This window comes from Danio rerio, chromosome 23 (assembly GCF_049306965.1).
Source record: "Danio rerio strain Tuebingen ecotype United States chromosome 23, GRCz12tu, whole genome shotgun sequence".
NCBI lineage: Eukaryota > Metazoa > Chordata > Actinopteri > Cypriniformes > Danionidae > Danio > Danio rerio.
The window spans coordinates 706524-720000 of NC_133198.1; the positions used below are offsets into that span (position 1 = coordinate 706524).

General features: G+C 33.6%; 2 protein-coding genes across 8 annotated transcripts in view; one reads left to right on the top strand and one right to left on the bottom strand.

Annotated features, from left to right (window-relative positions):
- The window catches only part of l1camb (L1 cell adhesion molecule, paralog b), a 46593-nt gene extending 42831 nt beyond the window's left edge, over window positions 1–3762 (bottom strand). For 4 of the 5 annotated variants that reach the window (XR_012398221.1, XM_068216667.2, XM_009296546.5 and 1 more), the window contains exon 1: window positions 3664–3761. The gene's annotated coding sequence lies outside the window, so the exon portion shown is untranslated. 5 annotated transcript variants of the gene reach the window in all.
- A 4607-nt stretch (window positions 3763–8369) lies between these two features.
- irf10 (interferon regulatory factor 10) overlaps window positions 8370–13477 on the top strand; it is an 11366-nt gene continuing 6258 nt past the window's right edge. The window contains exons 1-6 of one of the 3 annotated variants that reach the window (XM_005161894.5): window positions 8370–8696; window positions 8781–8980; window positions 10221–10410; window positions 13123–13199; window positions 13269–13302; window positions 13431–13477. The exon at window positions 13431–13477 is cut by the window's right edge and continues 49 nt beyond it. In XM_005161894.5, coding sequence (XP_005161951.1) covers window positions 8807–8980; window positions 10221–10410; window positions 13123–13199; window positions 13269–13302; window positions 13431–13477 — 522 coding nt within the window. In that variant the 5' untranslated portion in view covers window positions 8370–8696; window positions 8781–8806. 3 annotated transcript variants of the gene reach the window in all.

Consider the following 13477-nt stretch of genomic DNA (forward strand, 5'->3'; position numbering starts at 1 on the left):
GACAGGACATCGACACACACACACACACACACTATAGGCTACTGTTTCTGTGTCGGATTACAGCCTATATGAGGGCGAACAAGTGAAACTAAACACAGCAGGTAATCTTACATATCCACAATAATGGCGGCCGATAATCGCTGATTTACGGAGCTCTTAATCTCTAAAGTTACTGTAAGTGAGTTGCGCTCTTATAGGCATTTGGGAAGGACAGTCCTGTTCTCAAGAATAACGCCGACCTTTTACATTTATTTATTTCTTTAAGGTCAGGTTTTCTTCGGGTTCATGACAAAGTAATGCAAACACATTTACTGTAAACCCAGCACATATACAGGGTGGTTATGAACAAAATACTACATTATGAGGGAAATGAACGTGCAGGTTAATACTTTAAAAATAAGTACATACTAATAATAATTATAATAATAATAATGCACAAGAAAAAGGATGAAAAGTTTAAGTTATTGTGTTAGATGAAAAGACATCGTCACATGACACTAAAACTCTTCCCACACTGGGAGACACACAGGAACTCCTGCTTTCTTCTGATTATAGACTGTGTAAATGTTGGCATGAAGCTGTTTCACTCATTATATTGATCCATTCTTTTAGCTTTGCACTGATAAAATGATTCACTGGTTTGCTATTTTTTAAGTTAAGAGGTTGCAAACAATTTATATATAAAACAAACAAACAAATGAAATTGGGTAATGTTCAACATAATTTGTTTAAATTCAGACCATAAATATTATTTATATATTAAATGTAGACTATTCATTTAAAATAATATATATATATATATATATATATATATATATATATATATATATATATATATATATATATATATACACACACACACAGTTGAAGTCAGAATTATTCGCCCCCCTGTTTATTTTTTTCCCCCAATTTCTGTTTAATGGAGAGCAGATTTTTACAACACATTTCTGATCATAACAGTGTTAATAACTCATCTCTAATAACTGATTTATTTTCTCTTTGTCATGATGACAGCACATAATATTAGACTAGATATTCTTCAAGACACTAGTGTTCAGCTTACAGTGACATGTAAAGGCTTCACTAGGGTAATTAGGGTAACTAGGCAAGTTATTGTAATTAGGCAAGTCATTGTATGATGATGGTTTGTTCTGCTTAAATAGCTTAAAGGGGTTAATAAATCTGACCCCTTTTGAATTTTGAAATTTCTTGTTTAAAAAATTCAGAACTGCTTTTATTCTAGCCGAAATAAAAAAACAAATAAGACTTTCTACAGAAAAACAAATATTATTAGACATACTGTGAACATTTCCTTGCTCTGTTAAACATCATTTGGGAAATATTTATAAAAGAAAACAAAAATCAAAGGGGGGCAAATAATTCTGACTTCAACTGTAAATTGTATATATATTAAATATAGGCTATACTTGCCAAATACTATATATATGTATGTATGTGCATCCAACTGATGAAATGAGCAGGAACAATTTTCACAGTCCCATCACAAAGATAAGCAATGTCCAGTCGGAATTAATTGACCATGAGCAACAAAATTAATTTTAATCACCGTATTTATATAGAATTTATATGAAAAAAAAAGCAAAAAAAAAAAACAAAAACATTTTTAGTTCAAATATCTACATTTTAAAAGCCCACAGGCAGATAATTTCCTTAAAACGAGCAAAAAACTGTAAATTTTGACTTATTTCTTCTGACGGTATAAAATAAACAATATTTTTACTTGATCTAAGAATTATTTTAATATTTGGACTAGTAATGAAACAAAGCAAAGTAAGAATTTTTTATTTTTTTTGCATTTGCATTTTTCTTTGTGATTATTCAATTTCTGTGCGCAAATACTGTTTGACTCCCCAAAAAACAAATCGCGTCAAACAGAGCTATTCAAACCATCTTGTGAAACTGTATTCATATCGCAACATTTATCACAGAATTTTTAAAAATTAAATTAAACTAAATTCTAATTCTATTAAATTAGATTAAATATCTGTATCTGTATATTATGTAAATATCTGTATATATATATATATATATATATATATATATATATATATATATATATATATATATATATATATATATATATATATATACAGTTGAAGTCAGAATTATTTGGCTCCCTTTTTTTTTTCTTTTTTAAATAATTCCCACATGATGATTAACAGAGCAAGAAAATTTTCACAGTGTGTCTGATAATATTTGTTCTTCTGGAGAAAGTCTTATTTGTTTTATTTCGGCTAGAATAAAATTAGTTTTTAATTTTTTTAAAAGCATTTTTGGGACAAAATTATTAGCCTCTTTAAGGTAAGTTTTTTTTGATGGTCTACAGAACAAACCATCTTTATACAATAACTTGCCTAATTGCCCTAACCTGCCTAGTTACCCTAATTACCCTAGTGAAGCCTTTACATGTCACTTTAAGCTGTATAGAAGTGTCTTGAAGAATATCAGTCTAATATTATTTACTATCATCATGGAGAAGAGGAAAGACATTGGTTATTAAAGATAAGTTATTAACACTATTATGATTAGAAATGTGTTGAATAAATCTGCTCTCCGTTAAACAGAAATTGGTGAAAAAATAAACAGGAGGCAAATAATACTGACGTCAACCAACTATATATACCATACTGTATATGTATATATATATACAGGAGACAACAGCACATCACCTAAACATGCATTTCCATTTATATACCAGTGTTAATATTAATAATATTAATTTTAAAAATGCCAAAAAAACTAAAATATACAGGCTGAAAAAAAGGAGCAGGAATAATTTTTAACAGGCCGCAGGAGATATGTGACTTTTTTTTGTGAGCAAAATATATATAATTATTATAATTATAATTATTATTATTATTATTATCAGTTGTAATGTAACTTTAAAACAGATATAAACAGATATTAGTATACACTGCCATATGCACCACATGTAGTCTATTCTGTCCCATGCTTGTGCTTCAGAACTTCATCATATTAAACTGTAGACAGTGAAATTAAACACACACTGATCACAGCCAACCATGAAGGATCAAAAGGAGGAACGCCTCACAAGTAGTTTAATATAGCTTTAGCCTGCATCATAACAAGCAGAGCACATAAAGAAACAATGGCTGAGCCCGTATACCTTACACACACACACACACAGAGGCGGAGACGGCCGGAGCAGCACTGACAGACAGAATAACACCTCAGTTACGGGATGCTCCTCTACACTAATGAGAGAATATCAACATGACGGACAGCAGACTACAGAACATTACTAGACAAATCAGCTCTGATTTTTAACACACCGCTCCAGAGAACGCAATAGAAAGCTGCCATGCTCACATGTGGGCCTCCTGGAAATGATTTCGCAGAAACAATGCCATTTCCCCCCTTAATTATTGGACGTACAGTAATAAGCCAGTGCACTTAAAAACATCCTTTTATTTCCTGCAGCAGGGAACAGATCCGTCTACCAGCTCTTTCACAACTGTGAATACACACAAGGCCAAGGTGGGTTCAAGCTGCCTTCGACACCTAGTGACACACACACACACACAGACGCCCACACCCACATGCATCCACTCTGCATCCACTACACATCCAGCACAAAACAAAGACCCTGTGATATCTGATATAAATGGTGTATATTCTTACCTCTGCAGGTGAATCTGTGTGTTGGTCTGGATGGTGCGGGACACGCCTTGCTCTGTTCTTCTGTGTGTGTGTGTTTCTCTCTGTTCTCCTCGGCCAATGAAGTAAAGGCTTGAAGGATGCTGCAGTGAGGGAGAAACACACCCTTTCTGCCCCTCCCCCGCTCGCCCTCGGCTCCACCCACTCGCCTATCATTGGCTGATCAGTAGAGGTGACATCATCCTTCAGGACCTGCACCCCCTTCCCTTTTTCTCCCTCTCTCAGCCACAATAGAGAACACACACACACACACACACTCACACACACACACACACACACACACAGGCTCCATCAGCCCGGCTCCTTCATTATGTTTATAGCCCTGTCATTACCACAATCCTCCAATCACATCAACCCCATGTGTTTACTTTAGGAACAATGGGGGAAAATGCACCGTCATATGTGAGCCTGGACCACAAAACCAGCCATGGGTGTATTTATGGGAATAGCCAAAAATATACTGCATGAGGCACAATTATTGATTTGTACTTTTATGTCAAAGGTCATTTGAATATTAATTATAGATCATATCCTATAAAGACATTTAGTAAATTATAATCAATAAATACATCATAACGTAATGTTTGATTAGTTGCATTGCTAAGAGTTATATATTATATTATATTATATTATATTATATTATATTATATTATATTATATTATATTATATTATATTATTTATACTATTTATATTTTATTTATTATATGATATTTTATATTATATTCTATATTATATTATAATAATTATATTACATTTATTATATATTATATTATGTTCTATATTATATTATATTTATTATATTATATTTTTATATTATATTATATTGTATTATATATTATATTATGTTCTATATTATATTATTTATATTTATCATATAATACATTTATTAAATTATATCATAACATTTAATTATATTAATTTTATTCTATTAATTATATTTGTTATATTATATTATATTATATTATATTATATTATAACAATTTAATTATATTATATTAAATTTTATTTTTTATATTTAATATATTATATTATATTATATTATAACAATTTAATTAAATACATATATTTATTATAGTATATTTTATTATATTAATTTAATTTAATTTAATTCATTTTATTATCATAATAATTATATTAATTATACTATATTATATTTAATTTAATTTTATTTCAATTTAGTTAATATATTATATTAATTATATTGTATTATATTAATTTTATTATATTATCCTTTATTTTATTATATTTTATTTATTATATTATATTTATTATATTTTATTTGATTATATTAAACTTTATTTTACTTCATTATATTTTATTTTATTATATTATATTCATAATATTAATTATATTAAATCATAATAATTATATTATATTATATTATATTATATTATATTATATTATATTATATTATATTATATTATATTATATCATTGAAATATTGTCCTATCAAAACAAACCACACATCAATGTAAAGCTTGTCCATTCTGCCTTCAGATGATGTGTATATCTTGATTTACCCGTATTTTCTGGTCCAGGGTAAGATTTAACAATTCAGACAAAGCATAGGTGTCATTCATGATCATCATCACTAAAGAAATGCAGAGAATGCTGCAAGTGAAGATGTTCATTTGTCCATTAGTGAGTGTCAGATTGCAGCTCTGAGGACTCTATGGTTTGATCTGGTTGTGATGTATATTGAGGGTGAGTATTGTGGTGTTGTGTTCAGCAGAGCGTGGAGAGCAGATGGTGTGGGTGCGGGTGTGTGCGGGACCGTCCCAACACAGATCACACTGACCCTCCACACAGCAGCACATGCATACACACACACACAGCAGTGGACATGCATACACACACCTCAAACATTACACATCAGCACACCTCGCTTTAATACATACAATAAACTTGACCATATACAGTTGAAGTCAGAATTATTGGCCCTCCTGTATATTTTTTCCCCTAATTTCAATTTAACAGAGAGCAGATTTCTTCAGCACATCTCTAACCATGATAATTTTAATAACTCATCTCTAATAACTGATTTATTTTCTCTTCATCATGATGACAGCACATAATATTAAACTAGATGTTCTTCAAGACACTAGTGTTCAGCTTACAGTGACATGTAAAGGCTTCACTAGGGCAATTAGGGTAAAGTTAGGGTAATTAGGCAAGTCATTGTATAACAGTGGTTTGTTCTGGAGACAATCCAACACTAATATTGCTGAAGGGGTGAATAATATTGAGCTTAACATGACTTTAACACTATTAAACACTGCTTTTATTCTAGCCCAAATAAAACAAATAAGACTTTCTCCAGAAGAACAAACATTAGAGGAAACACTGAGAACAGTTGAATAATACTGTGATTCAGTTGATAATTGAATAAATAGTTTTTGGTGTAATGACTTACACAATGAAAAGTGTTTGAGAAGTTGAGAAGATTTTGACCATTTAAATGAGAATAGACTCATCATTTTGTTTTTTGATCATCAAGCCTAAGCATTCAGTTTTTGTCCAAACTACAGGCAATTGTATTTACTACTTGCACACATGTGCCGAAGCATTTGCAATTTGATGTTACACTCTCATGTGAAAAAGAAGCTTATTGTTTAGAGATGTAAACGTATTGTTTTAAAAAATAAAAATGACCAATTTTAAAATAGCAACTGAGAAAAACTAAAAGGTCCTAAAAAACAACAACAGCAAAACAAGAGATGATACAGCAGCACCCTCTGGCGGTGAGTCTAGGGAAATAATGGGGACTTGAGGTGCAGTGATCAAAATATGTTTAAAAAACAAAACAAAAAAGGATGTTATTTAATTTTAATACATTGAATAATAGTGGAATTCATTGAAAGCAAAAAAATAAAAAATAAAAATAGAGAAAGCAAGGCCAGAACTGCAATAAACACTGGATAACCAGTGGCTTGATTAGAGGCTGATATGCAGAGAAGCCTGCACACAACCCAGGAAAATTAGAGATGAGCAAGACCTTTACATTAATCAAAGATTATGAAAATAAAACACAGATGAACAGTTTTACGGCGTTTCTATTAGTGTTGAATAGTAGAGAAGTAATTTTCAGCACAGTAAAACAGGTTTAATTTTGTTTGTTAGAATATTTACACTTATGAATATCAAACTTAACCAACAAAGTAAGTAGATTAATATCTTAAAACCGTAGTTTCAGGTTCTGTTTTTTATTTTATTTATTATTATTAATGTCAAGATACAACTTAGAATACAGTAAAAGATAACAGCTCTTTTACACAATAATCACAGTAGATGCAAGATAAAGAGCAAAACCAAAATCAAATGCATTAAAAAAGTTAAGAGAAATAAAGCAAGAAAAAAGTAGCATGAAAGACCTCGTCATATTTGTTCAAGAAAGAAGCACATTTCTTATTTTCAATTAATCTAAGTGATTTAAGTAAATGTTCTATTTCACATAAGAATGCTATAAAGATTGCACGTTTATTAAGGTACTCTGTTTATGAAAGTAAAATTTCCCAGCAAGTTCACAGCGGCTTCTAACAACTTTGGTTTTTAAAATAACAAATAACATCCTTAAGGTGCAAATTACCACTCATTACCCTTGAAAAAGCAATATGAACTTAAATAATGCCAAAACAATGATGATACATCGCATGAAGAAAACAAGTGACAAACATCTCCACACTCATTCATATCAGTAACATCACAATTTGGATAAGAGTGCACTATATGGGAAAATATTGTGCCAGATTTTAAAGTGCACATCTTTTATTTTATTAGAAATACTGAATTTTTATAGGAATAACCATGTTTTCCTCCATTGAATGTTTACAAATATAGAATCTACAAAAAAAGCTGTCCTCTGGGAGTAACTGAGTTATGTGGCTTACTGAGAATACATTTTCCTCCTAGGCATAACTGTGACAATTGTTTGGACCCTGCTTTCATTAATCCACTAGGTTTAGCCTTTATAATTGATTTAAATTCCATATACTGGACAGGGAATTGATTAATATTTATAAAACTCTTAAAAGTTAAAAGATCCCTGTTACTATTAAAAAGATCAGAAACAAAAATAATGTTTTTGTTAAACCCTTAATCCCAGAGAAAAGATGTATTATTCATCTTAAGGTCTACATTATTCCATAAAAGGGTTTTGTGGGGTGAGAAATTGCGGCTGTAAGTCAGTTTACAGGCTAATATTGATGGAATTTAACTAATTTAAGAGGTAATTTATTCATTCATTTTCAGCTTAGTCCCTTTATTAATCCAGGGTCACCACAGCAGAATGAACCGCCAATTTATCCAGCACAGCGGACGCCCTTCCAGTAGCAACTCATCTCTGTGAAACATCCACACACACTCATTCACACTCATACACTATTTGGCCTACCCAATTCACCTGTACCACATGTGTTAGGACTACAAACTCCACACAGAAACGCCAACTGACCCAGCCGAGGCTCGAACCAGCAACCTACTTGCTGTGAGGCGACAGCACTACCTACTGCACCTCTGCATCCCCATAGCTAACTTACCAATGGAGTAATTGCACTTCATTAAAGAAAGAAAGGCCACCAATCTTTATAATTATCTATGTCAGGAATAGTTTCAGGTTCTGTTTCCCCCAGCAGGAGCTGAATCATGACGTCATGATTGAGGTCGCGCATGCGCGGTGAGTGAGGAACGGGGAACTGAATCCAGCGGAATCCACCGGCGCGCGAACAGAAACTACCCTGGGAGAGAGCTCTGGCTGAGTGTGTGACCTGCTCGCGCATCTGTCCGAGTGTTTCCACACACACAGCTGACTGGCTGATCAGTGCACGTCATAAACGCAGAGTTTACTACGCTATCGTGTGCGTGACGTCATCAGGTCACTGTAAACCGAGAGCGACACGCGCTCTGCGAGGGAAACCGAAAGCGTTTCACTTCATACTTTTACTTTCACTTTTCCTAAGCGCACACACTCAGCCGTCTGAATACATGCACGAGCGCCGCTGTGAGTTTGTCAAACTTTTTCGATTCCTTCATGACTTTAGCTGCAGCTTCATTACAGTGTGGTGTAGTGGCTGTGTTTTTGCAGAACAGCAGATCTGATGGTCCAGAAGGATGGAGGACAGGTCCAGACACATGCGCCTCAGAGAGTGGCTGATAGCGCAGATAGACAGCGCAGAATACCCGGGGCTGAGCTGGGAGAACGCGGAGAAAAGCATGTTCAGGATCCCGTGGAAACACGCCGCCAAACAGGACTACAGACAGAACCAGGACGCGGCTCTGTTTAAGGTGAACAGCCGGAGAATCAGATTAACAGCAACACCTGAGTGTGTGTGTGTGTGTGTGTGTGTGTGTGTGTGTGTGTGTGGTTGTGTGTGCGATCAAAGGAGACTTTAATCAGATGAAGGTAAAATTATTTGCCCTCCTGTGAAGCTTTCAAATATTTCTCACATGATGTTTCTCAGATTGAGGAGTTGTTCACAGTATGTCTGATCATGTTTGTTCTTCTGGAGAAAGTCTGATTAGGTTTATTTGGGCTAGAATAAAAGCAGTGTTTAATAGTGTTAAAGTCATGTTAAGCTCAATATTATTCACCCCTTCAGCAATATTAGTGTTGGATTGTCTCCAGAACAAACCACTGTTATACAATGACTTGCCTAATTACCCTAACTTTACCCTAATTACCCTAGTGAAGCCTTTACATGTCACTGTAAGCTGAACACTAGTGTCTTGAAGAATATCTAGTCTAATATTATGTGCTGTCAACATGGCAAAAAAAAAAGCAACACAGGCTCTTTCTGAAAACGTAGCCCTATACACATTTCTGGAGATCATGAATTATGTAGCCAGAAGGCCGTCCCCCTAGTTTTTCACGATTTTTTTGTTATTTTTTTGTGATAAAAAAGAAGTTAATTTATATATATATATATATAAACGTAAAGAAATATATATCATCCGCTGTATAAAACATATTCTGGATAAGTTGGTGGTTCATTCCGCTGTGGTGACCCCTTGATTAATAAATGGACCAAACCGAAAAGAAAGTGAATAAATAAATGAACATCCCTTTCCCCAGGCTGGCTACGGGCCTGTTAAATATTAATAAGCTTATAATTAAGAGTTTATTGAGCTACAAGTCTTAGTTAATGATTTGTTAATAGCATGAATTGTACATTAGAATAAAGTGTGACCAAAGTTTATTTAAATCTGAAAAGTACAGCGAAGGGCGAAGCAGTGGCGCAGTAGGTAGTGCTGTCGCCTCACAGCAAGAAGGTCACTGGGTCGCTGGTTCGAACCTCGGCTCAGTTGGCGTTTCTGTGTGGAGTTTGCAAGTGTATGTGTGGATGTTTCCCAGGGATGGGTTGCGGCTGGAAGGGCATCCGCTGCCTAAAAACGTGCTGGATAAGTTGGCGGTTCATTCCGCTGTGGCGACCCTGGATTAAAAAAGGGACTAAGCCGACAAGAAAATGAATGAATGAATGAAAATACAGCGGAATATTTATTAGACTAATTGTGATGTGCGTCTCAGGCTTGGGCCATGTACAAGGGTAAATTTCAGGAGGGCAGGGATAAAGCAGACCCGTCCACATGGAAAACTCGTCTACGCTGCGCCCTGAACAAGAGCACGGACTTCCAGGAGGTTTCAGAGCGCAGTCAGCTGGACATCTCTGAGCCCTACAAGGTGTACCGGATCCTGGAGGACAGCGCACGGGGGACAGGTACCAGCCCAGATCCTCAAACCATCAGAAAACAGCCCACTTCTGCATTTCTATACAGAGCAGTTAACAGATCTCTCATTTACGTTAATATTTCCTATATTATGCTTTACAGTATTAGTGCATGTACAGTTAAAGTCAGAATTATTCGCCCCCTTTGAATTTTCTTTTCTTTTCTAACATTTCCCAAATGATGTTGAACAGATTGAGGAAATGTTCACAGTATGTCTGATAATATTTGTTCTTCTGGAGAAAGTCTGATTTGTTTTATTTTGGCTAGAATAAAAGCAGTTATTAATTTTTTAAACACCATTTTGAGGACAAAATTATTAGCCCCTTTAAGCTATATTCCCTACAGCTATATTTTTAAGCTATACTTTAAGCTATATTCCCTATATAGTCTACAGAACAAACCATCATTATACATATCGTTATACATTATACATATATAGTTCACCTTATTAACCTGGTGAAGCCTTTACATGTCACTGTAAGCTGAACACTAGTGTCTTGAAGAATATCTAGTCTAATATTATTTACTGTCATCATGGAGAAGAGAAAATAAATCAGTTATTAGAGATGAGTTATTAACACTATTATGATTAGAAATGTGCTGAAATAAATGTTCTTTCCTTTAAACAGACATTGGGGAAAAAAAACAGGGGGCTAATAATAAAAAAAACTGACTTCAACTGTACATTAGATTAGTCAGTACCAAAGAAAAACACTGAAGATCACAGTGCAAAAATTATACACACAACTAAATATGTCTGGGTAAAAATATTAAAATTATAATATTAATAATTTTAATATTAAAATATAAAAAATTTAATAAAGAGATGCATGTCTTACTTAGAGTGTTTGTCTTGTTTCAAGTCCAAATATCTACACACTGATGAACCAAGAAGCATTTTCTGATGTTACAATAATGAGTCAAATTAAGTGAATCAATTATTATTATTATTATTATTATTATTATTATTATTATTATTATTTATTATTATTATTATTATTATTATTATTATTATTATTATTATTTATTATTATTATTATTATTATTATTATTATTATTATTATTATTTTTTTTTTTTTTAATAATCTAGTTTTTGCTTTGACATAAGTTAATTTCGCTTACCCCATTGGCAGATTATTTTGCATGTTTTAATGAAGAACTCACTTAATTTTGAATCACTATTTCTAAAAATTAGACAATATTATTTGTCTAGAAAAAGCTTCTTGATTTAAAAATGTTTAGATATTTGGGTTAGAAACAAGACAAAATCTCTCAGTATAAAAAGCATTTATTGCAGTGTGTCATTTTGCAATAACTAAACCTAATAAGTTAAGGTAACTCAAACCTTTTGAGGAAAGAGATTGCAACAAACCATTTAAGTTCAAAAACTCATCCTAATGAGTACTGTGAACTTAATCCATTTGAGTAACTAAAGCAATTCAAGCACAGTAAAACCAGACAAATGAAGAGAACTCAAACCAACTGAGTACTGTAAAACCCAATCAGTTAAGACAACTCAAACCATTTGAGGAAACCGAACAACCCAATTGAGTAAAAAAAAAAACTAATGTAAATGAGTCCTGTGAACTTACTCCTTAATAAGGTATTTAATTAACTCATTACCTTCAACACTGAGCTCAAAATGCTTTTCAAATGAGTAGAATTAACTTCCAGTCAATTTTGAGTTAACCACACTCATTTCATTTGATTGAGTTTACAGTTGGGTTTAACAGTGTATTATCCTTCGATTCCTAAAGATGCTCAGTGACCAAACACTTATTTTATTTAATGTACAGCGGGGAAAATAAATGTTCAACACGACACCATTGATTTCAGAAAACATATTTCTAAAGGTGCTGCTGACTTGAATTTTTTTCCAGATGTCGTTAACAACCAAATAAATCCATATATGCAAATAAAACTAATATAAATAGTTTACAAATGAAGTCATGCCTAATAAACTGAAATGAAAAAGTATTGAACACATGAAGAAAGGAAGGTGTAGTTAAGCAGTGAAAGCCCAGACTGCAGCTGAAATCTGTCAGTAGTTCTTCAGCAAGCCTCTGCCCTTCCTCAGTGTAAATGAAGATCAGCTGCTTCAGTCCAACATCTACATCAGCAGGAGGATGAAGATGAAGCCAGGGTGGACATTTCAGCAAGACAATGATCCAAAACACAGCCGAGGAGACTCTCAGATGCTTTCAGAGAAAGAAAATCAAGCTGTAGAATGGCCCAGCCAATCACCTGAGCCGAACCCAATAGAGAATACAGAATACAGCTCAGATCTGATAGACGAGACTCACAGAAACATCAAGATTTACACACTCTGATGAAGACTGAGAGAAACTCACACCTGAGCACTGCAGGAGGCTTCATTCTCCATATGAGAGACGACTTTCAGCTGCAGCACCACAACAGCCTTTATATAGAGTATTAAACACAGTTCAGCAGTTCAGCTCTTTCTCCTTCTGTCAGTTCATTCTTATTAAACTCATTTTTCAGATTTTGTTTTGTTTTATGTTTGTATTGTTTAGGTTTTTACCAAAATCTGCTTCAATTCCATGTCAGCAGCTCCTCTAGACATATTAATCCCAGGAAAAAAACATGGCAGTATATTTAATACTAATTTTCCCAGCTGTTTATATGTATGGATATGTATAATATAGATGTGCAGTCACTAAGCTCTGCCTCCTGTTCATCAGACTCTGCTGTAAATCCAGTAATATCGCAGGACAGTGACTGCAGTAAAGCACTCAGAGAGACACACCTGTCCATGCAGGTAAAGATGGAGAATGCTGCTGTACAGAATACTGCTTGAAAATGAAAATAATAGTGTTTTCACATCTAGGAGGACGAGTCTGACAGCGGTGCTGGATGGACAGGTTCGTGTTTTGCTTTCAGAAAACAATCAATTCAGACAAACAGTTTCACTTTCACTTACACTACATATATGTGTGTGTGTGTGTGTGTGTGTGTGTGTGTGTGTGTGTGTGTGTGTGTGTGTGTGCAGTGAATGGGACGGCATCTGTGTGTTCTGGAACAGGAGCCAAACCCTGT